Raw genomic sequence first — 25660 nt, 5'->3', positions numbered from 1 at the left:
CCCAGCAAAGACTCAAGGAGGAGATTGATGAATTAATTGAGCTCATCAATTAACCAAAGAATTAATCGCCCTGTGTAACACAGAGTGAAGTCAAGAGAGGGCAAGGGGGCATCAATCTTGTGGGGGGGCGGGTGTGGAAGATCCAAAAGCTGGGGCTCTGAGCAGCTGAGCTCCCAGATGAAGTTCAACTGGAAGAATAGCAGTGTGGGCAGAGGAGCAGGTGGTGGGCCTGGCAGTCTGCAAGGAGTGCTGACTTGAGGCTGGGGCACACAAAGGAACCCAGATAAGAAAGACCCTGGGAACAATATCGCTTACCTCAATGGGCCAGCTGAGGGATGGTTATTCAGAATCACTTGCCTTCTGCAGATGTTTTCCTTGGGGTCACTTTCTTCATGTACTGCTTTTTTATTCATGGAAATGATGGGGCTATACTTTGTTTTGATTGTTGGGTGTTTTTTTTTTTTTTTTTTTTTTTTTTTTTTTTTGGCCAGTCCTGGGCCTTGGACTCAGGGCTTGAGCACCTTCCCTGGCTTCTTCCCGCTCAAGGTAGCACTCTGCCACCTGAGCCACAGCGCCCCTTCTGGCCGTTTTTCCATATATGTGGTGCTGGGGAATCGAACTGAGAGTTTCATGTGTTGGAGGCAAGCACTCTTGCCACTAGGCCATATTCCCAGCCCCGCTATACTTTGTTTTGATACCTCAGTTACTGATCTCAGAGGACACGACACCCCTTTGCTTTTGTGTTGCCTGGTAGAAGACCAAATCTTCTACCTGAAGAATCTGGGATAGTTTTTGATATCTAGAATTTCACAGGGACCTGTGGGTCAGTCAGATAGGGCTGCTGTTTTTCAGAGGATTCTTTCAGAAAGATCCTGTAAGACCAGTAATGTTCCAGAACACTTACAGCATCCAAGACAGCAGGTATGATAAAAGAACAAAATGCATCTGGTACTTTCACTGAAAAAATATGTTCTGGGAGCAGCTATGAAGTGTCAAGCAAGTCAGGTCTTGTTTTGAATTTTGGGAGTGCTGGAGAAAATAAAATAGATTGCATTCCTGATCTTATAATGGTGGCTTTGTCATCTTAGATGGAGCACAGTGATTGGAAGATTGGAAGTAGCCTGAAGTCACTTGAGACTTCTTCTCTATTATGCATGGTATAATTACTGGAGCCGGAAACATAAAATTACTTACAATTTTAAAAATACAGCCTGGGTTTCTTTGTTATAATTCTGTGTATTATTGGATCTATTAAAAGCAAAGCTGCTACTTTATTTATTACTTCACATAAACTGCCTACTGCATAAAATATACTGAAGGGGGCGAGGTGGACGAGCAAGTAGGGAGTCATTGGCCCTGGAGAAGTCTTCATTTTTTCCACTTGGCTTCAGGCAAGTTAGTAACCAAGTCAGGCAGCACAGATAGCTAGCTAGTTCAGCAGGGTTTTCCTAAAGACACTCTCGATAAAGACCTCCTTGCTCTGTCTACAGTTTTACTACTATGGCACTCTATCTCTGCTATTCAATTCGTATTTCATCATTATTACATCCTAATGCTTGTTCTTCAATCTGCTGTGTGTTACTGAGACTATGGATCACCTGGTATCTTCCCTACAATAATTTTTCATAAGTCATAAAAGTTTTGGATGTCAAGTTTGGTATTGGTGTTGAGTGTTGCAAATAGACAGTGTATCATTTTAGTGTAGTGTTCAGACAGGCAGGTCTAGATTTTTTTAAAGACATTTTGCAGTTAAAACAGAATAGGGTACAAATCTTTGTTTTTTTAAATTTTTGTTAGCTTTGGGAACATAGTTTGACTTGATTTCCACAAAGTCTGAATTTCTCATCTGTAAAATGAAAATTTAGATTTTTGTAAGTATTACACAAAACTATACGAGATGGCATCTGAACTTAGAGCACACGCTCTAGCTCAGTTGAGTAGGGAGATTTGTGCCTACCTTGGGGAGTATAGGCATGGTGCTGTCCTCAAGTGAGGTTAAAGTTTGTTACCAAACAGATCCAACCATACTGCCCCATGACAAAGTAAAAGATCATTTATTGTGTATATAGCAGATGTGTGAAGACCGTATTCTATGTGTGCTAGTTACTATGCTAGACACTTTGAGAATACAAAGTCTCGCTGTGTTCTAAAGACAGGTTCCTTGGGACAAATTCTACCTATGTTTGTGTCTACTATAGGGTAAGGTGTATGATTATTAGCAGCAGAACCTCCAAATCATGAGTGATGACACACTCTTTAAGTTATCTGAAGCGTGGATCCTGGTTTGTCACAGAAGCCCAAGGACAATAAAATAGAAATGGTTTGAAATGTAGCAAAGCTTGAACCTGCTGCTATAGGATAATGTCTGGGAACAATCACATTTTTTTCAACATGTGATTAACACAGACTTCTATCCCTCACAAACACTACCACTGGATATTAGGCCTTCCCTAGGACCAAAGCAAATAAGAACCTAAAACAAAGGAAGGAAAACATTTTGAGAATATCCTGGCCCTAAGTCAAGGCCTTAAATCCTCATGAAGTATGAGTTTTAAGCATGGATCTAATCAGTGTTGGTTGAGATGTCGATATTGAATTTATGTCTATGATTTAATAGCCCATTCACAACCCCCTCAAAAGCTCCTTTTTCCCTTTGTAGTGTGGCCATTTTGATATATTCATTGTGTATAAAATTTATATAAATACTAGTTTTAGTATACATTCCCTTTTGTCTGTACTCGCTTAAGAGAGTATTATTAGTTCTCGCCTAGTGACAAAGATTCCAAAGAAATTAAGGCCCATATTGTGTAAAAACCTTGTGCAGATTTATACCTTTAAAGGAATCCATGGGTGAAGTGTGATGTTCTTTAAAGACAGGTACAAGCAGACACATGGTGTTAAGTGAGATATGAGTGTGATCGTTTATTTGTAGGTTACAAATAAAGTTTTCAGCCAATGAAAGGGACAGTTTGGTACTCATTGCCTGTAGAAGGCATTTTTTAGAGACATTAGGAAATTCAGCAACTTTATTGGGTTTTCAATCTTGACTCATTGCCTACCACTTGAGTAATGTTGAGCAAGCAAACTGTTTAACCTCCTTGGGTTTGTCATCTTTCTTTTGAAAAGAGGATACTAATTCCAAGTCATGAATAGTTCATGAGAGATAAAAATAACTAATAAAAATGTTGAGGTTATTATAACTTCATGAGGAGCATACCAATAACATGCTAACTCTGATATAAAAGAATTGATTTTCTCTAGAATTTAACTGTCAAATCAAATACATTTCAGTGGCGTTGTTCATTTTCATCTTGACCTACTGAATTGTTTAAACCTATTTAATGAGCCTACCTCATACCTATTGCTGAATATAGTGCTCTAGGAAGAAAAAAGCTTCTAGAATAAAGATTATAGTGTCCAAATGTATCTGTTAGATGTTTTTCCCACATAATGCTCATAGATGCCTTGAAGAACTGCCAATATTTCAAGAATAAGTTGTATAAAATGGTCCCATTTATGTTCAAAATCTTGGTGGAAGTAAGTATAAATGTATATTGAACAGAATATTGGAAACATGAAAATAGAACTATGAAAAGCTTTTACCACTGGAATGAGAAAGAGATTGGTATGAAGCAAACTTTGGGAGCTTCACTGTTTCGCCTGTTTCTTTCAGATATTTTGTGATTTCTTCATCAACAATGTTATTTGTGTATTGCTCAGATTAACGAATTAAAACACTGTATTTTTGTGGTTTTGAGTGTGCACAGAAATTGAGTAGTAAATATTGTATAGAACATTCCTGTGTATTCTATCTCTCTCCTACAGTTTGCACTATCATGAACATCTTGCATTTTTATTATTTAGAAACAATACTGATACATTATATTAGCCAAAGTTTATAGTTTGTACTAGAGCTCACTGTATTCTGTTTATTTGATCACTTTTGGTAACTTTCCTAAAAAATGACCAGCACTGTATCTGGTCATTCTTTCTTACCACACCTGTCCCTAAGCCCTTGGAAAGCATTGATTGATTTTGCCTTTTCTAATATGTCATATATACTTGGAGGTATTAGGTATAAAACCTCTTAGTATTGGTGCTTGTCTTTTTGCAGTGTATATATAAGGTTTTTCCATGTCTGTCTGTGGCTTGATAGATCATTTTATTTCAGCACTCTGAATAGTATTCCATTATCTGAATATGCCACTTTTTATTTGGTAATGTCATTGTTTTAGATTTTTACTGGTCTGATGGATGTATAGTAGCCTCTCACAGTTGATTTATTTGCAATTATCCAGTGACATAGGATTTTAAATATCTTTTCATATGCATACTTATTATCTGTATCTATTCTTTGGCTACGTATCTGCTCAAATTGTATTGCTATATGTTTATTGTTAAATTTAAAGTATTCTTCACATATTTGGGGTAGTAGTTATAGATGTATTTTGCAAATGTTACCCATTAATCTTTTGAAAGTGTCCTTTGCAGAGAAGACATTTTCAAAATTGATAAAGTCTAACTTATTGTCTCTTTGACATTATTGCTGGGACCAAGAACTTCTGGTCTTTCTCCTCTTTTATCTTCTATGACTTGTTTTGGGGTTTACACTTTTAGGTCTATGAGGTTTTCGATCCATCCTGGGGTGTTTTTCTTGTTGGGGGATACTGGGGTTTGAATTCAGGGCTTCGTGTTCATTTGTCTTACTTGCTCACTTACTTGTTTTTTGCTTAGCTGGCACTCTACCACTTCAGCCATGCTCCAGCTCTGTTTTTTATGGGTTGTTTTGAGATGGAGTCAAGCAGACTTTTCTGTCTGGGCTGACCTTGAATCCCCATTCTCCAATTCTTAACTATCTGGGATTACAGGAATGAGCAGATGGCAGACAAATGAAGTTGATTTTTATGAATGGTTGTACAGTCAGCCTCTAGAGTTGTTAGTTATTATTTTTTAACATGTGGGTGACAAATCCTTCCACTACCAAAAAGACTATCATTTTACCATTCAGTTAATTTTGCTCCTTTGCCAGAGATTATTTGGCTGTATTTTTATGATTCTATTTCTGTGCTCTATATTCTACTTTTTTGATTTGTAATGTCTTGATCACTGTAGCTTAATATTAAATGTTTTAGTAGGTAGGGTAGCTCTTCTTTCTTTGTTCTCATTCAGAATAATGTTAGATATTCTGGGCCTTTTGACTTGAAATATAAGCTTTCAACTTGCAAAATAGTTGACTGGGATATTTTTAAGTGTATTGAGTCCACAGATAAAGTTGGGAAGAACTGATACCTTAATAGTGTGAGTCTTCCTATACATATGTGTATAGCTCATACTTTTCTTAACCTCAGTTTTGTTCATCAGACTTTCACAGTTTTACTTTTATAAAAATTTAAATTGTATATTTATATTTTTGAGTTTTGATATATAGTATTTTGTTTTTTATTTTAAATTCCAACTGTTTTATTTGTTTGTTGTCTCCAACCTGGGGCTTGAACTCAGAGACTCTGTGCTGTCCTTGAGCATCTTTGTTCAAGGCTAGCATTCCTGAACCATAGCTCCACGTCTGGCTTTTTTGATGATTAAAAGGCTCATAGTCTTTCCTGCCCAAGTTGGCTTTGAGCTATGATCTCTATATTTCAGCATCCTGAGTGGTTAGGATTGCAGATGTGCACTACTGGCACCCAGCTCAATTGTTCACTTTTTAGAAGAGATAACAATTGACTTCTACATATTAACTTCTACATATAAGATCATATCCTGCAGTCATTTTTATAACTGCTTGTTAGCTACAGGATTGTATTACTTGCATAATTACATAAAAATCATAGGAGTTAGGAGAAAACTGGTCTAACACACCTGGACACATCATAAACATAAAATTATGATGAAATATTGTGGTACCAGGTGTGGCTTTATGAATTTCCTGCAGTGATTTTTGAATCTCTTGTTTATATTTGCTAATATACAAAATCATATATTAAATTGAACAGAATGAATATTGGCACATCTGGGGTGAGCTTGTAACAGGTACAAAGTACATCCATCCAAACAAATGGTGATATATAACATATATAAATATTGAATTTAGTGAACATGGAAAGAAGTAAAGCATACAAACTAGAAGAACGTAGACAGTTTTTCAACAGTTGAGATTGAGTGACAACAGAAGCAAAGCTGTCAAGAACTCACAGACACAGTTTCAGTGAAGAAAGCAGGGCTGTCCTGAGAGTTCAACTCACACTGACTCAATGTATATCACAAAAGATCTTATTTATAAGTGCACTGTATGCATTTCCAAAAACAACTTCTCCATCTCCTTTCCTTCTCTATTTTCTCATCCCTCTCCCTTGGCAGCCTTTTCTATTTGCTTGCAATGCAGGAAGCTGCAGAGTTTTCAAGTCTTATTTGTATCAGAGTTCTTCACAATATCCTTTCCCCCTATAAGTCTGTAGAAGGTAGAAGTTATTTCTTTCATGGCTCTATCTGCTTTGCAATATCTGGCAGAGAGACACGCACATAGTAGGTACTAATAAAATATTTATTTAATGAATTAATGGATGATATTACCTAAAATACTGTTATGATCAAGGAGATTACTGAGTAGGTGAATTAGACCATCACTTTGATCTGACTAATGACTGTAACTAAAATGGATATCCCATTTAAATATTTGATTTATTCTGCCCTTTTAACTGCTGTTCTTTTATTCTAGTATCATGGTGGTTTACACCGGTCATTAACTTTCTGTCTTGAATAATGAAATGTTAGTAGAAACTTGGTGCATTCAGCTCTCAGAATCATGTTTTTTATATTATCATACCTGGTCTGTCTGTGAACAGTTGAATGGCTCCTCTAATGACTCTAGAATACTGTGGTGAATGATAAATTACTGGTGTCTAATATTGTATGATTGGTAAATGACTGTTATGTGCTTTATTTTCATTCCTCCAGGAAGGTTTGATTATTCCCAAATAGCAGATTGTCATATGAAAATGCCAATATTTACTTTCTGTCGGCCTAAGGTAACAATTTGGGAGCAGTCATTTGATATAAGACACTCATGATTTCTTTTACAATTCTATAACTAGTTAGAAAGAATTCTCTAAGGCCCCGTTGTGTTGGGGCTGACCTTCAGGTCTGATAGGGTGGATATAACAAAGAGTTTCTATAGTGTCAGTCTACATTAATTCTTAGTAACCATTATATTTGAGCCCCAAATTTATTTAGGTTATTTTTAGGTCTCAGAACAACAATTTCAGATTTCCAGATTGATATTCATGTAAAAAAGTTACAAACAAAATCAGAAGATGTCTGCTAATTTCCTCACATGGTTATCTCTATTTAATTAGCAAACAGTGTTTCCTTTGTGCCAGCTGTTGAAAAAGCACGGTTCATCACTTTTGGTTTTGTTCACCTCGACATCCACCCTCTTCTTGTCTGTCCCCCAGAGTTGAGACTAGTTGTATCTGCTTACTAATTACTAATGCTGCTGAAGCACTGAAACACTTCCTTCATTGTTTTTTTTCCCCCTGTCAGTTTTCTGCCTGCCTTTTTGTAACACTGCCAAGGACTTTGTTGGTTCTATTTGTAGCGCTGCATTTACTCATTATACCTCAGATTTTGGTTTTCCTGTTTCTTTCCCTCAGATTCTTTGCCTACATCTGCATTGTAGTATTCAGGAACCCCTAGCTAATATAACATACAGCAAGAGATCTACAAGTCCCTTAACTGAGTAATGTCATGGTGGCTATTTAGTGCCAATGGTGTGGTAAGGAGAGTTGGCTAAAGCTTGGATGAGGGACAGTAAGAGAAAAGGGGAACAGGATATAATGAAAGAGATCAAAAGAAAGAAATAGAGGCTAAAAAGGAGGAACTGTGGCAGCAGGGAATACGATGAAGGAAAGGAGAATAGAAGACTCAAAAAGAGGTTGAGCTTGGGGGAAGAAAATGGGACTGTTGTCAAGAAAGATATTCCAGGCTTCATGGAAAGGGTTGTCTTCATTCTCATTCAAGAGCTAGAATTTTCACACTTATTTGCTAAATGTCCAGCTTCACTTATTTTGTTCCATTGTACTGTAGATTTCATTATTTTGATCCCTTTGTTGCCCACTCTAATGAAGTCCTTGGAATATTATTCACTTAAAACGACAAAATGTTAACAGTTCAAGATCAGGCATATTCATGGCTCTGAAGTCTGGTGGTATTCCAGAATGGCAATGGCAGGCAAGGAATAGCAGAGAAAAAAAACTACATACCTGCTGGACAGGAAGCAAAACAGAAGGAAGAAAATGAGAGCCTTCCCCTATTCTCCCCATGACCTAAGGGGCATTCCATTAGGCCCTACTTCCTCAAGGTTATGCACCTCAAAATAGTGATAGCCTAAGGACCAAGCCTTGAACACATCAACCTTTGAGGGACCCTTATCCAAGCCGTAGCACCTGACTTCATTCATGACTTATCTCCCCTGCTCCCCTGCCCTTTCCTGCTTATCAAAAGATCATCTCTCCCAGCTTTAATAGAGTGAAGTGAGGCTCCAGGCTTCTTTCTCACTGTGTGTGAGCTCTACAGTTTGGACTCAATTCAATCAAGTGTGAGACTCAGATGCTACAAATTTTGGCAGAACTCAACCTATGGACCTAGGAGAAGCTTTTACATTTTATAAGGGAATGGGGGAACCAAGAGAAGCAAAAGTCAGATGGTTTGGGAATGGAAATTCCTTATATTGGAGATTGACCATTAAACTAGTGACTGAATATTAATTTCTACAGACAGATCCCCTTCCTGTTTTATTTAAGTAATGATGTTGGGATACTCTCGGCTCTTCATTTTCTAAATGGCAGTGAGGGATATACAGTCAGCCACACAAAGTCAAGGGGTTCAAATGGCTTCCAAACATGCCAGGTATGAAATGTTGTCAGGAGCTACCAGAGATACCATGGCCAGACGCATTTGAAGGCTATGCACAGACTCACTCACTGGAAAGGGCTCTGTGATTGATTGACAATGTCTGCAAGAACATGAGAAGGTAGGAATGGTGGCCTTTGTGCAAGCTATTTTGTCATCCAGTCTTGATATTCTTGTATTCTTTATAATACCCTTATAGATTTGCTTTCCAGAGAAAGGAATTCTCTTTTTTAAAGAATTTTTTGAGATACAATGACTAACAGTACTACTCAAATTCATTTTCTTTACATTGAGATCAAGTAACTTACCTGTAATAAAGGGTATGGATGCTATAAAATGGTTATACCTTTTCCCTTATATTAAAAAAATTATTCAATAGAGCACATAGTCCTTGGTACAGTTTGAGAAGGTCTTTGTTGTTTGCTTTATTGCTTCAGGAAGGTGAAGCATCTTTTGGTGGCATAATCCAGTTAGCAGTAATTGTAGAAGATAATAGATTTACTTGGCTCCTCTAGCATATATTTTTTCCTGTGGTAATGCATACATGTATCTCCATAGAGTATAAGGATGAACAGCAATTTAGATGTCTTTTACTCGTATGATTTGTGGAATGGAGAGCATGGAATATGTGCCTTATTTGGACTTCTAGTTCCAAAATGAATGGAAACTTCCCTTTGATTACTTCTCTCTTAAAAGTCATGGAGCTCCTAGCCTGCTATTAGTGAAAGAAACAGTCCTAGAGTTGATCAAGAAGCCAGGATAGGCATATCATTTTTGAGCCATGTCAGTGGGTGAGAGTCATTTATCAGGGCACGTGGAGGCACTCTGAATCATAGAACATCCCAACATGAGCTAGGAAGCCAGTTCCAAATGTCTATGCAAAAAATGAAACCCAGTGACTGACTTTTTCATTCTGTAGAGAAATCTGCCACAACAGCCTATTATGAAAATTCTGTTGTTGAATGACAAGAATGGTGATAATCAGGCAAAGAGTCTATAGATCATTCCACTGTCCCTACATAATAATTATTTACACATGGAAAGTACTATTGAAAAATAGGTATTATTTTGATTTTCTTTTTCCTCATCTGTATAAGAAGCTTAGGTTAAAGGTCCTTTCTTTTCTTAATCTGCTGTTATGTATTCCATGATGCTGGACTTATCTTGGTTTTACCAAAATATCTGGATTATTTTGTTTAAAGGCATTCTTGTCTTCCTGGTTTTTTCTTCATTGAACAAACTAGATTTTGTATTTAAAACTGGACCTTGACTTGTGTGTTCCATATGGCTAGCCAATGCTTGACCTACTATAGGTGCTGAATAATGAATCTCAGCAGAAGGTGAAGACAGTACTGTGCTAAATAAGCCTCAGATCCAAGAAGCTAAAGGAACTGATGAGTCCCTTGTTTGGAACCTTGTGGCACCATCTCGCTTAATCTTTACACTAATATGAGAGTAGTTTTTTCTGACTCCTGTTTTCACAGACAAGGAAATGGGGCTTAAGAGTATATGGCCTGAGGTCATGCAGAAAGTACATGAAAGCTGGGAATGAAGCCAGGATCTCCCTGGTATAAAGCTACCCTCCATCATTATCCTCAACCTGAAGAGTCAAACAATCTCTCCATACTCATATAGTGAGAGGGGGACACTCTGTTTCTGTACAGATTGAGAGACAAAAAGGGGCCCTGTCAGAGAGTCAAGGAGACAGAGAGACAGAGGCAGGGGCAGACACAAAGACAGAGACAGAAAGACAGCTACAGACAGAGAGCTCTCAATAAATTAACTCTTAAAAATATGTACAAATTTAGGGTTGGGGACACAATTCAGTGATAAAATGCTTGTCTAGCATGTGCAGGGCCCTACTTTGATTCTCAGAACTATTTTTTAAGGATTAAAAAGAAATATGTGGTGGTAGTTTTCTAACAGACCTGCTTCAAGTTACTTTAGTTTAATTTTATTACTAATACTTTTAACGTGGCTGTAGATATCTCTGCCCTATTGGGCAGGTATTGTGAGGATTCTTAATAATTTTCTATGTTGACTCTGCAACTATTCCTAATTGTTCTCTCAAGGAACTAAAATAAGGTCAAGTTGTTCAAATACTTGCATAGGACTTTGGAACCTATTCTACGCATGCTTCAAGTCTCCTAAATCATTCAGTTTTATTAATACTCCTCTGCCTCATTCTCTTAGGGATTATGTAGAAACTTTAGTATGGAATTATATCCAGGGAGAAGAGTGAGATTTTTTTTAAAAATACATGAATTAGTTTAGTTTTTGTATTTCTATGTTTATTCCTTGAAATTTAACCCTGATATGATTAATTAATATGAAAAATATCAGTCATTGAAGTGCTGTATAAATATTTAAGTGAATCATAGGATTATTTGGCAAGTAAAGGTAAATCTGGAGATTTACTGCATAATTTACACTTGGCAATAAATAGACATGTTTTTACCGTGAAAGTGCACAATAATAGTTTAATAAAAACAAATTACTAGTTAAGTGGAAATGAGTCTAGTTTTGACACAAATACAATACAGCTCATGTGCATAAATATAATAAAAATAATAATGCATGTTATTTACTTCTGTGATATCTAGCTACAGCTGCATTCCAGCTGCTTTGAAATAGAATTAAAGCAACCGATTAAATACCTATTAGCTGTTAAGAGACAGATCAGATTATAGCAACAATTAGAATCAGTGTGGAACAATGTATTTAATCAGTCTACTCTTCCTTCTGCAACCAAAAGTCTTGCTGGGATAAAGTTCTTTATTTTATGCATGTGGTTTGAGCACGTAATATGTTGTTGCTGTTTTTTAAAAAAAGAAACAAACAAACATGGACTCTATGGCCACCCTTATTGGGAATAATTAGTACAGGTTTAGGCAAGCCATAGCAGAGCATCACAAGGCCCAATAGCTATACCCTTAGGAACACCTAAGATGATGCTAAGTGAAATGAACTGCATGTTATGGAAACAAGTGATATATCACAGTTGTAACTACTTTCAACGTCCTATGTGTATGTGTAGTTTCTATTATTGATGATGTTCTTGTATCACCTTCCTATGGTTGTACCTACACTATCTCTGTAATCTTATCTGAGTATATTGGAAACCGTGTTTACTGGTATTGGAAGTAGGAAATTCAAAGGGAATACCAAATTTGAGAGACACAGGGTAAAAAAAAGAGAAATAACTACAAAAGCAATACTTGCAAAACTGTTTGGTGTAAGTGAACTGAACACCTGGGGGGGGAGGGAAAGGGGGGAGGGAGGGGGCATGAGGGACAAGGCAACAAACAGTACAAGAAATGTATCCAATGCCCAACGTATGATACTGTAACCTCTCTGTACATCAGTTTGATAATAAAAATTTGAGAAAAAAAAAAAAAAGAATGTAAGGGTTTGGCCAGGAGATGATGTGATTGGCCACCAATGCTGCATTTGTGGATTAATCTTTTCCCCAGTACAATCTAGCTATTTACCCAGCAGGATAGTGTATTGTCTGCAGAATGACTTCAGAACAGTTTATCAGACCTAGGTGAAATGTAGCACTAGGAGATCAAGCTCTATGTTTACCAATATTAAAAAAAAGTATTATGCAGATTGGTATGTTAGAGGAGAGAAATGTGGTCATGGATGATGAAAGAGAGACAAACTAACATCAGGGGATATAATTAAAGGTTCTTATATGCATGATGAAGATGTGGAAAAGCAACCTGTTATTTCCTATGCCTAATAAATGCTAAGTCAATAGTTAAAAAAAAAAAGAAACAAACATAACTCATTGGGCTTCATTGGTTGCGGATTAGAAATTTTACTCTGCTTTGCATGAACTGAAAGCATTCAAGCACATTGCAGGTCTGACAACAAGAAGAAGGGTAGATATGTGGAAATGAATACATGTGTTGCAGGTGTTGCAGGGTAGTTCTTGCCTGAGCTAAGGGTTGGAATCACGAAGACTGCTTTTGCATAAGCAAAAGTTTGGTAATTTTATGGAAGGAAGAGGGAGTCACAGATACTACCAGGATAAATAAGTGCTGGTGGATACCACCTCCCCATATTGCCATTCTGGGGACCAAGCTTTCAACACATGGGCCTCTGGGGGGAGATTTTGTGTTCAAACCATGGCACTGCTCTATGGCACTATGGGTAATTTTTTTCAAATTTTTATTATCAAACTGATGTACAGAGAGGTTACAGTTTCATATGTTAGGCATTGGATACATTTCTTGTACTGTTTGTTACCTTGTAATTTTTAAGGAGGTTCCAGGGCAAAAGACCCCAGCATACTTTGACCATTGTTACTGCCACTCAGTGCAATCCTCGCCAGTATGGTGCATAAGAAACACTTTCTGAAAGGAGATAAATTTTTCAGAACCACAGAAAAAATAGTTCAAACCTGTAGGAGCTTCTTTAGTATGCCATTCCTGTCCAAAGGTCAAAGGATTGAACTTACCAAATTTCATTAGCTCCAAGATAACATGAATTATAAAATATACTAACAATTTAATGAATTACTGAAAAAAATGAAAGCGTCTACATTAAGTATGCATACCTCTGGAAAAGAAACTTCATTGTGGAACATTAAAAAATGTGAAGAAAATGGTGATTTATAATTTTAAATGCCCGTAATTCCCACCATGGTCGTCTCAGCTTCATCTTGTTCCTTTAATGTCTTAGCTATTTAAACTTCACCTAAATATTAGGCCTAGTCTCTCTATTTATATGACTCTGAATTGCAAATCAAAACAAGAATATGTATCATTTGGGAAATATCATTCTTTTCATAAGAAAATAATCCGGATTTTTAGCTTTGAGTTGGGGGGTGAGTTTGTGGTGGTATTATGATGATATGGAGTCTACTTCCTTTTTGGCTCAACCTTTCTTTACAGACAACGATAACAACAACAATATCAACCTGAATAAGCAACAATAATCACACAACACAAGTAGCCTAAAAGAAGCTAAGTTGCCTTTTGCCTTTTTAAGAAACTGTGTGCCAGTACTGGGGCTTGAACTCAGGGCTTTGGTGTTGAGGTTTGCACTCAGGGTCTGGGTGCTGTCCCTGAGTTTTTGTGCTCAAAGCTTGTACTCTACCATTTGAGCCATAGCTCCACTTCTGGCTTTTTGTTTGTTTGTTTGCTTGCTTGCTTGCTTATAGTTTATTGGCAATAAGGGTCTCTCATGGACTTTCCTGTCCAGCCTGGCTTTGAAACACTGATGCTTTGATCCTCAGATCTCAGCCTCCTGAGTAGCTAGGATTGTAGGTATGAGCCCATCAGCATATGCTGCCTTTTGCTTTTTGCTGTGCCCATTGGCCTTATGATTTCAGGTAGGCCCCCAATGAACAGGACAGGGTTATTGTGAACATATATTGCCTGAATTAAAGGAGCTTTGGTAGTTTGGGTCCACAGTACTGTATCCATTTCTCTTCAGTCCAGATTGAATGTCACATCCCAAGTGAGCAGAAAGAAGACCAATGCAGGTACCTCCCAACCACAAGAGGGCAGAACCCAGGAGAATATGGAGCCGGAGGAGAGTGGAGTGTGTTCGCCTCCTGCCAGGGCTAGTCAGGCTAGAGCACTCAAGGCTGGGTATTATCTCTCGGGCCACTGGAAAGGAAGAGGAGATGTTGAAGAAGTTGGGGAAAAGTTGAGAAAATTGTTGACAAAAGATGGAGTGACATGGAGAGAGAAGATGGACATTGGAACTGATAGCCCTGTTGCCTCTGTCACAAGGGTACAGAGTTGTACATGTGACTCTTTTCTCCTCTGGTATGGGAGAACTACTTACTTAGATCCTTTCTTTTCAAAGTATACATGAAGGGGGTAGTAACCAGAGGAGAAGCCTTGGGTCCAGGCAAATAAGTGGCGTGATTGTTGAATAAGATATGCAAAGGGGAACACGTAGACTTTTGTGTTTTGTCCATCCTTCCTATTTCTCATCTTGCTTTCACAGAAACTTGGTTTTCTGGCCTACTTCCTATACTTCACTATACACACAAATATAAATCTATGCAAATATAAATCTGTATATATTTTCAGGCAAATGTTTACCAATCTAATGGGCATAAAATCACAAACTTATAGTTACATTGATTATAGAAATGAGAAAAGGGATTAATTGAAAGTGACTTTGGATTGTTTGAAAATGTGGAGGACATGATTTTCAGATGTGTTTAGAGAAACTTTGGCCCGAAGAATACCCATGGAACGTTCAATGCCTCCATTACCTCAAGTAAACATAATCTCTAGCATCTTGTTGTATTTCTCTGAAAATGCTCACAATCATCCCAGCTTTGAGAAGACAATATGCTTTTCATTGGGGACACATTGGAGAGGAATATAGAATTCCCTAGTGGCATAATGACAATATATCCACCATCCTATTTTTCCTTTTTCTTTTTGCTATTCACCAATATTTGAAAGCTGTGAGCACAACAATGTTCTCTTCTAAAGAGATTCATGGGGCTGGGAACATGGCCTAGTGGCAAGAGTGCTTGACTCCTATACATGAAGCCCTGGGTTCGATTCCCCAGCACCACATATATAGAAAATGGCCAGAAGTGGCGCTGTGGCTCAAGTGACAGAGTGCTAGTCTTGAGCAAAAAGAAGCCAGGGACAGTGCTCAGGCCCTGAGTCCAAGGCCCAGGACTGGCAAAAATAAATAAAGAGATTCAGTGATGAAATGACTTCTTACTACCACAGAACTACTTGAAGATGACTAAGATACCCAACAATCCATGGCTCTTTTATTTGGTGGTCTGGAAATTCCCTCCATGTTAGAAAAGAAGTACCAACTGATTTCCAACTTAGAAAAGGGTTGACCTAGCTTTTATGGTATGGTTATGGATGATTGTTGACTTTTCTTCAGATATCATGCTATCTTATAGAAAAAAGAATAAAACTTATTCTTTCTAGTGTCTGATGACAGATACTAGTAAAGGGAGGGTGATTTTTTTTCACTTAATGACCATCTTTGAGGCAAATATTCTTCCGAAGTGGCTGCCTTATATAGTTGTTCCTTGCTATATCATGGTTCACTTGTTACTTCATGTATTTTCACATATCTTAGGGGTCTCTGGACTGTAACTCTTGCAATAGGTGAGGGATCAGTACATATTTTCTTTAAAACTGCAATACAGTGAAGCTGTGAGAAGTGAACCACCATATAGCAAGGGATGACTGTATTGCTACAAAAAGATCATAGGAGCCAGTGAGACAAAAAATTAGCATGTAGTATTTGCCATACAAAATCAGGTGAACAAACATTAGGGACATTGTGAAGAAGATTCTTCACTGGGTGGGAAGTTGGGTATGGAGAATTGATCCCTCTGGTTTCAGAGAATGGTCATGGACAAGAATATTGTCTGTGAGAAAAGAGGGCTCAGAACTCCTTAAAGGTGTTCAGGTATACTTAAGTGATAACATCCTTTGATTTTTATGATTTCTAAACTCAGTTCCCCTTTGTAGGTTTTTCAGCTATTCTGTAGCAATGAAATACTGTATCTCAGAAAATTCACATGCTCTAAGTCTTGGAATCCTTCATCATTTTCTCTCTTCTGTTCTTTTCCAATAATTGTTATGTTTTAGTTAGGCAATTTCAAAACTGCAACAGACAAAAACAGGCAAATGACTCAGCCCCATATACCTACTGTGTCCTCCTAGATACAGAATTTATATCAAAATAGCCTAGTATGCTAGTTGTTTTAATCTCAGACTAAGACCCCCTTTGATGCAGGGGCCTAGTTTTTCACTACTATAGACGTGGCAGAGGAACATAGGAAATGAGTGAATGAATGTAGAAATAGGATGGACAAATTGAAACATAAAGAAGTGGTGACAAGAGGCCTCTCAGAATTGAGCTCTTTGTTGATGACTTCTCTTACTGCTCAAATAAGCTGTAGTCTATACACTTTTGGGTCTTAAGCAGTATGAATATTTGATCTCCTGGTATCTGTCAGGCATAGCCTTTCTCTGGGATGCTTGAAAGCGTTTTAGTCTATTGATTTGTTCTCACTAGAACTGAGCGATGAGTGGTAAGCATTTGTTTCTATTATGACTGTCAATAGTGTGATTTCAAATTACTTTTATCATGATGGCTTCAAGAGATCGCACCTCTAATTTACAAAGCCAGCTCCCTAGAGCTGAACTGAACCAAACCAAACCATGTTATGAGCTTTCCCCTCATGAACACTAATTAGCATTGGGGAAAATGATCAGCCTTTCTTGATTAGGGTCTGTGAATCTGATCATAGAATCATTTAGGTATGAAGAAAGGCACCTACACACACACACACACACACACACACACACACACACACACAGAAACCTTAAAAGGCAACCAGTATGTTTTAGAGGAGAAAGAAATCACAAGAAAGGAGTGTTGATGAAGTCAGAATGTGCCTGTTTCCTACTCCTTGGGAGGGTTACAGCTCTCTTACCTACTTCCCGCTCACTGCCCCATTTTCCAATCCTGGTGCAGCTCCAGTGAGAATAAATCAATACAGCAAAATGCTTTCAGCTTCGCAGAGAGAGGTTTCCTCTGAACGATACCAGGATATCCAATATCCACATACATTAATATATACATTAGGACATATTTAAGGCAATAAAACAAGATACTTAGTATGCCATCCTCAGAGGCCACTGCTCACTATATTTTTTATTTATATTTTGATGAGTTCATTCCTCTTTGTTCATGTGTTTGCTCATCTTCTTGGTCCCTGTGCCACTTGTTAAAACTCCAACAGGTAAAGACAGCCCCTCTGCATTTAGAAACAAATCCTCTCAACGCTGCTCTTCTGTACTTTGGGAAGTATGTAAGGTGCAGATGATGATAGTGGTAGAATGTAATTCTCAGAGTTGTGAAGAATTTCTTTCTGCACAGATCCAGGCCTCTTGGGCAAAGTGAAGGAGGAGGGAATATGAGCAGAGATGTCTTATCCATGCCAAATCACATACAACTCCAAGAACAGGAACCTTCTGTTGCACTCGAGGCTCCTTCTGCCATAATGGAGTTGATGAGTGGAATAAGACTCTTTGCAACTATAGCATTCCTACTGACCTACACTGACAGGTCACAGTGCCAACAACAGAATCAATACTGGGTACAGAAATACTCGTGCTTATGCTATTTCAGTATGACTCTTCCATATTGCAATCTTCCTTGTGGGCTTTATTTGTGTCTAAAATAGATCTTAAGCTCCTTCCAGATATTTTCCCAAGATAAGACTTGGTCTCTGTATGTGACTCTAACTCTAATGACTGCTTTTTTATATTAGCATGTAATTTTATTTCATTATAATGGTTGGAATCCTGTTTCCAGGACAACCAGAAGTTGACCAAAACCTTTATATCCACGTGGTCAGAATCCTATTGGAGTCTTGAGTCTCCTCACTTATATGGTTTCAATTAGTTCTATCATTCTGTCAGCTCTCTGTTCTTTATTAATCTCTTCACAAGGTCAGACTCCACCTGCACAATTTCTTCAATTATAATAATGTATATTTATGTATTTCCAAAAGCCAACCTTGGAAATTGCATTGTGGTTTAAACTGGTAGAGCGCTAGCCTTGAGCAAAAGAGCTCAGGGACAGTGTCCAGGCCTTGAGTTCAAGCTCCATGACTGACAAAAAAAAAGAGAAAGAAAGAAAGAAAGAAAGAAAGAAAGAAAGAAAGAAAGAAAGAAAGAAAGAAAGAAGAAAGAAAGAAAGGCACATTATAAGAGCCAGCCTTGCTTGCTTTCTCTCCTACTCTAATCATTTTTACTCTAATGTGTTGTCTTGGTCAGTTAGGCTACTGTTACAAAACTATCTCAATGTAGGTAGCTTAGAAACTGGAATTTAGTTCTTAGTCTTTCTTATTCACAGTTTGTAGACAGTTAAGTCTCAGATCAAAGTATTCCCAGATCTAGTGTCAAGTGATGTCTTCTTTTCTCCCCACAATGGACCTTTTGCTTGTAAAGGACTCACATGGTAGAGGACTAGCTGGCTCTATGTTCTCTTTTTATATGGTTGCTAATCTCAGTCATGAGGACTGAACCTCATTCTCTTTTGTAAATGAGTCTTCCCTTTGTGTCTTCCATAATATTTGCCATCATTTCTAGTTCCTCAATTCCCTCCCACATTGAGTAGTTAGCCTGCATGGTTGTCACATCCTTTCTTTTTATTCTGCTCACCATTAGAATGAGTGATAAGAACTGAAATGAGAGAGTCTTTCTCTTTTCAAGTGACTAAAAAATAGTTTTTCCTCTCTATTCTGAACCATAGATGTTACTTTCCATCATCTTTTCTAAGGATGACTCGGAGTGTAGTCCTTGGGCCAGTGACATCACTTAATATGGGAATTTCTTTTTCTCAGAACTACTGAATCAGAAACTCTGGAGACAGCTTTCTTTATAAGTCTTCCATATGCTTCTGATACACCCTGAAGTATAAAAGCAGACAGGGTAGAAGAGTAGGCAAAGAAACCTAACCTGAGGCACACTGTAGCTCATGGGGTACCTGATCCATGTTTTCTCTTCTGTGATCTGCTAAATATCCCACACTTAGCCCATTCCTCAGCCAGGACTCTTCCACTCCTTTGCCTTGTGGTACATTCCCTTAATTGGTGTGTGGCTCTGACAGTCAGCAAGCTTGGTGGCCCTTGCTACTACGTTTGATGCCAAGTTGCTATGATCCAGTGTGTAGCTTGTCTCTGATGAAAGATATTGTACATGTGTGCGCGCATGCGCACGTGCACACACACACACATACACACAGAGCTCAGATTAGTCTTCTGCAGCAAAGAATTAAAAGAATTATTTTGCCCAAATGTCAGCATTGCTGAGGACAAGAATACTGCCCTTAATATGGCCATTAGTAGCTAACACCTGTAATCCTAGCTACTTGGAGGCTGAGAATGGGAGGATCCTGGTTTGAAGCCAGTTTAGGCAGGAAAGTTTCTCAGACCACTTTTCAACGCATAGATGGGTACAGGAGCATACTCCTGTCGGTTGTCATTTGAAGCTACATGAAAGGCTGAGATGGAGAGGATTCAAGTCATCCCTGAGCAGAAAAACCCAGACAACACCATCTCCATGCAGGAATCCTGGACTGGTGGCAGCAAACAGTGGAAAGACTAAAGTTAGTGAATGTTGATTCAAGTTTGTGCCAGGCAAGAAACAAGACTCTATCTCAAAACTAATCAGTAATGAACAGGGCTGAAGATGTGGCAAAAGTAGTACTGTCATGAGCTGGTGGCTTACACTAGTAATCCTAGCTACTCTGGAGGCTAACATTTGAAGACCAAGGTTCAAAACCATCCAGTGCAGAAAAATATACAAGACTTCATCTCCAATTAACCAGCAAAAGCCCCCAGTCTAGAGGTAAGGCTCACGTAGTAAAATACCAGCTAGGAACACATAAACCCTGCAAGAGTGCAAGCTCTGAGTTCAAGCCCCAGGACCAGCCGAGGCTGGGAGAGGAGGGAGGGAATAGATGGGCAAGCAACTATAGCTGTTCACTAGTGTGAACGAAGCAAAGCATTCTCATTAATCCAGGACTGAATATATAATACTATTCCATTCCAACTTCCGGTATGCATTCATTTCTTTTTAAGCAGAGAACTAAACAGTTTAATTCCTTTGGGTACAGTCATTGCATTATTGTCTTAGCTTCGTACCCACACTCAGAAGTTAATTTTCATTCACTAAAGAAAGTCATGTTTGTTTGTAACTGTAATGAGATTTTTGAAATTTGATGTTTGCATAATAGTCACCATAGGAACTATAAAAGCATAGATTTGGTATTAAGTAAAAGTTTTAATTCCAAACTCAAGAGAGCTTATCTTTGATTTTGTTTTTTTATGCAAAAGTAACAGGTGAGAGCTCCTTTCTCTTTTCTGAATCAAGTTGCTATCTATGGTGACACCATTGTTTGTCATTGGGGGGGTGACTGTCTGCCCTAGCTGCATCCTTAGAATACAGTGTCAACATCAGATATATTTTTTAAGTGGATGTAGAATAGATGAGCCCCTTTGTATTGTAACACTATGGAATTATGTACTAATGTGCTTCTGATTGTTCTCTAACATAGACACCCTAGTGCCAAACTTTATGTAACTTGTCTTTCACAAGTATGCCCCCACAGATGATGTAACACAACACTGCACATTAATACATTTGAACAGATTTCAAATGAACTTTCTCTAAACTGATAGGAAAAAATGCAAACATGCACAGGGAAATCCCTTGTCAGGCAGCACATCTGTCACAGATTTGGCCGTGCTGGAGAACTTTCATCAGATTACATCAGTGATTTTGCTCAAAGTGTGAACAGTGTGTTTGCTAAAGGCAAACCAGTCGTGTCTGAATTGAACAAACTGCTCTCAAACATGAGGAAGTGTCACTGTCAAAACTCTAATGCTTCAAATCATCTCAGCCACACTTTACAGAGAGAAAGATTAAAAACAAAAACCCACCCACATCAGAAGTAGCATTCAGGAAGCAGCCCACGCATCGAAGTGGGCCAGTGGCTCATGCCTATAATTCTCAGGGGCTAAAATCTGAGGATTGTGGTTGCAAGGCAGCCAGGACAGACAAATCTGAGAAACTTTTATTTCCAACAAACTCGCAAAAATCCTGCCATGACTCAAGTGGTAGAGCACCATTTATTTGCATAAAAGCCAAAGAGAGTGTGAGGCCCTGAGTTCATGCCCCAGTAGTCACACATACACACACACACACACACACACACACACACATGCACACACACACACACACACACAGAGCATAACTTGGCAGTGTTTCTCAGTGGTGATAATGTGCAAGGATGTTTTTCTACATTACCTGCTAGCAGTGTGGTATAACATTATATAAACTTGATTTTACTTCTAATTAAACATTTAAAATGCGGTTGCTATTTTTTTTTGCTCATGTGACAGAATGGAAGATTAAGCGACTTTTGTTGCCCGGTGGAATTATCTATGCTCAGAGCTCTACCCAAATTAATTTCTCTTGGAAATACATTTTTAAGTATTATAACCCTATTCATTTAGGGAAATTAATATTCCCTATGAATGAATATTTTAACCAAAATGTGGTAAATTTATTAACAACTCTAAGAAGGAAGAAAACACAACTTGAAAAATAGTTACAACTATTTGCTTGATTGGTTACCTTTCCTGACAAAATTAGTTTGAGGGTTTTGTTTTTTGTTTTTTTGTTTTTTTTTTTGGCCAGTCCTGGGCCTTGGACTCAGGGCTTGAGCACTGTCCCTGGCTTCTTCCTGCTCAAGGCTAGCTCTCTGCCACTTGAGCCACAGCGCCCCTTCTGGCCATTTTCCATATATGTGGTGCTGGGGAACCGAACCCAGAGCTTCATGTGTAGGAGGCAAGCACTCTTGCCACTAGGCCATATTCCCAGCCCCTAGTTTGAGGATTTTAAAGCAAAGAATATATTTACTCATTTGTATCCGTTAATATGTAAAATTCTATCTCTCTTTGTTTTATTTTTTATTTTACCTTTTATGATATTGGAGTTTGAACTCAGGCCCCTCTGCTTGCTAGGCAAGTGATCTACTGCTGCATCTACACTTACAATCTTTTTCGGGTTCTTTGGTTATTTTTTTTTTTTTTTTTTTTTTTTTGCCAGTCCTGGGCCTTGGACTCAGGGCCTGAGCACTGTCCCTGGCTTCTTCCCGCTCAAGGCTAGCACTCTGCCACTTGAGCCACAGTGCCGCTTCTGGCCGTTTTCTGTATGTGGTGCTGGGGAATCGAACCTAGGGCCTCGTGTATCCGAGGCAGGCACTCTTGCCGCTAGGCTATATCCCCAGCCCCTCTTTGGTTATTTTTGAAACAGGTTCTAGTGCCTGCCCAGACATATTCCTGTACTTACAGTCTGCCTATTTTAGGATTACTCCTGTAGCTGGGATGAGAGGTGTAAATCATCATACCCAACTCCTTTTATTGAAATGGAGTCTCAAATTTTTCTGTCCAGGCTGGCCTGGAATCTTGATATTCTTGATTTCAGCTTCCCATGTAAACTAGGATAACGGGTTCCTGCCATCTTACCCAACTAAAATTCCGTCTCTTTAAATTGTTCCAAAAAAGTGATTATTTCTGAATTCAGTTCGTGTGTGCTGCAATTTAAGGGCTAGAATTATATTTCTACCATCTAGCTTGAATGGCAGGTGGTATTAATGTATATATTTTTAGGCCCTTTTGGCTTCTTAATAGAAAAGCATATGACCTATTATCATTAATCCAGATGCCAATTCCTCTATGAATAGGTCTTTTGTGGCCTTCTTTATACCAACAGCTGTCAACATCCTTTCATTTTGTATCTCTATGCTATTCCTTATTTCTTTGTACATGGCACTCTTGTTATTCTTCTACTTACTAGACTGAAAGTTCTGACTCAGTGTCTCTTTGTGGTTATAGCTTTTTCTCATAAAGATTGAAACTTCAAGATCAGGTCAGTTTAAAAAAAAATGAAACTTAGTTAAAGTAACATACGTTTGGTAAACTTCTGTTCATATTGAAGTACAACCAAAGCCTGAAAATTACCCTTGAATTTTAATACTCAATGATATTGGTCCTCTGTAATTTCCTAAGAATTAAATAGTGAGACTTGGCCTTGGCCTTTGTATCTTCCTAGAACCTAATTCAGTGTTTTTCATGAATAATAGGATAATTTCATGAAGAGTAGTATAATTGTGTAGTGATTGTTTCCTTATAAGAATCTTTTCTTTTTTATATTTTATTATCTTCAAGTAGTTGTACAAAGGAGGTGCTATTTAATAGAGCAGCTTATGAATACAATGCATGTTGATCAGTGATACCCCTTCCAACAATCTTACCCCAATTCACCCACTCTTTCCCTTACTTTTCTTAATTTTGTCATATATACAATAAATTCTTGACTACATTCTTCCCTACTTCCTCCTTTCATTGTTGGGCTTTGTCCTAGTCTTTCTAAAAAATTATACTGTTTGTGTTCTCCATAGACTCTATTATACTTCATTTAACTCCTTTGTAAGCACCCATGTACATCTCAATCTGTTTACTTATTAATTCATAGGCACATTCTATCTGCCACAAATGAGGAAAACCATGTAACCTTTATTTCTCTTAGTATGAGTTAGTTCACTTAGTATTTTTCCAAGTCTTTCCATTTCCTTACACATGGTACAATATCATTTTTTTCTGATGAAATAGTAGGATTCCATTGTGTATATATACCACATTTTATTGATCCATTCATCCACTGAGGGGTATCTGAGTTGACTTGATACCTTGGCTATGTTGAATAGTGCTGCAATGAACATGCTTGTACTGGTGGCTTTACTATAACCTTGTTCATATTCTACAGAAATCTTTTGAGAGGACATGTAAATATGATTAAAAGAAGGTAAGGACTTTTGAGTATGCAAGAATGAAGGTCAAGCTTGGGTTTTGTTCCTTTCCAAGTTCATGATTTTCAGTAAACTGTTTATAATCCTGTCTCAGATTTTATCTCTAAAATAACAATGTTGTCAGTTAATCACAAATATGTTATAATTAAAATGCTTATTAGCTGCTGTTATAATGTTATAACTACAATTCACACTATTAGTAAACAATGGAAAGATTTATATATCTAGGAATGAGAGATTGTGGGGATAAAACAGAAAATGAGAAAACACCTTTCTATCCATACTTTCCCCCTCCTGAATGTTTTTCACACTCGCTTTAACTGATTATTTTCAGCACAATTCTTCCCCCTTTCAGTCATTATGTTGGCATTTCATTTCATTTCAGAACACATAAACATACTGTGTTTCCACAGGACTCTATTATCTAGGAGCACAAGAAATGAGGTGGGAAAGGTGCTTTATAGTAAAATAATTTTAGAAACGGTATGTTTGTACAGATGGAAAACACCAGAAATACCAGGTGAATTTGAGTTTTGCTATCATACATATATTTCAAAGCACTGTTCCCATCCCATCCCACCCCCCTGCACCAAAATATCTGAAATGAAATACAGTAGAAACTGCACAGAGGACAATGTTTCACCTGTGTTCACAAAGTTAGGTTTATTTGAATTCCACTTCCTTCTCTTTACAATGAAACAGTAACAGCCAGCAGACAGTGCATTGTGCTCTGAGGTGGAAACAATCATCCTGATCACTCCACTTGTCAGACAAGAAGGGTTTTGTTGGGTAAGTATGTGTTGGATCAGGTCCAGGGACCCTTGGCAAGTACTCTACCAGTGACCAACAGCCCTGGTGCTAGCACACTCAAAAACTATAGGTGACACACTCCAGAGCCTAGACTGCCAGTATGTTCAGACAACTCCTGGGCCCAGCCATACAATAGGCACGATTTAGCTATTGACACACAGAGTGCTTTACAGTTCAGGTGAGAAGGAGAACACAAAGGAACAGCTTACCTGGCTTTGAGGCTGTGCTGAAATCTGCTGTGGGAGTGATTGAAAAACCCCACAGTGAAGACTTGCTCAGACATAACCTGTTTTGGAGATCCAAAAGGAAATAACAACTAGTTGATTTGAGAATGTGACAGTAGAAGAGACTGTGGAGTGGAAAAGGGAAACAAGGAAGAGTAAAAGAATAAAACATAGAAGAACTAAAAAGGTTTTTTTTTTCCCCTGAAAGGTAGTCCAGTTTCAGAAAGACAAAGGGTGGAGACAGGCACAGGGCTCAGGAGTTTGAGCTGAAGGAAATAAGGGTGAACTGGAGAGACTAGAGAGCAAGTCTACTTGAACTG

General features: G+C 38.1%; 1 protein-coding gene across 4 annotated transcripts in view; it reads left to right on the top strand.

The window, feature by feature from the left end:
- Positions 1–25660, top strand: part of Fhit (fragile histidine triad diadenosine triphosphatase) — a 1290154-nt gene that overhangs the window by 515920 nt on the left and 748574 nt on the right. Inside the window, exon 1 of one of the 4 annotated variants that reach the window (XM_048356062.1) lies at positions 24080–24332. The exons of the other annotated variants lie outside the window; for them this stretch is intronic. Within the exon in view, the coding sequence (XP_048212019.1) occupies positions 24327–24332 (6 nt within the window). The 5' untranslated portion in view covers positions 24080–24326. Of the gene's footprint in view, positions 1–24079; positions 24333–25660 lie in introns of those variants that run through there. 4 annotated transcript variants of the gene reach the window in all.

Source organism: Perognathus longimembris, chromosome 10 (assembly GCF_023159225.1).
Source record: "Perognathus longimembris pacificus isolate PPM17 chromosome 10, ASM2315922v1, whole genome shotgun sequence".
In the NCBI taxonomy this organism is placed as follows: Eukaryota; Metazoa; Chordata; class Mammalia; order Rodentia; family Heteromyidae; genus Perognathus; species Perognathus longimembris.
The sequence above is the reverse complement of the archived record's forward strand: the minus strand, read 5'-3'. Positions and strand labels throughout refer to the sequence as shown.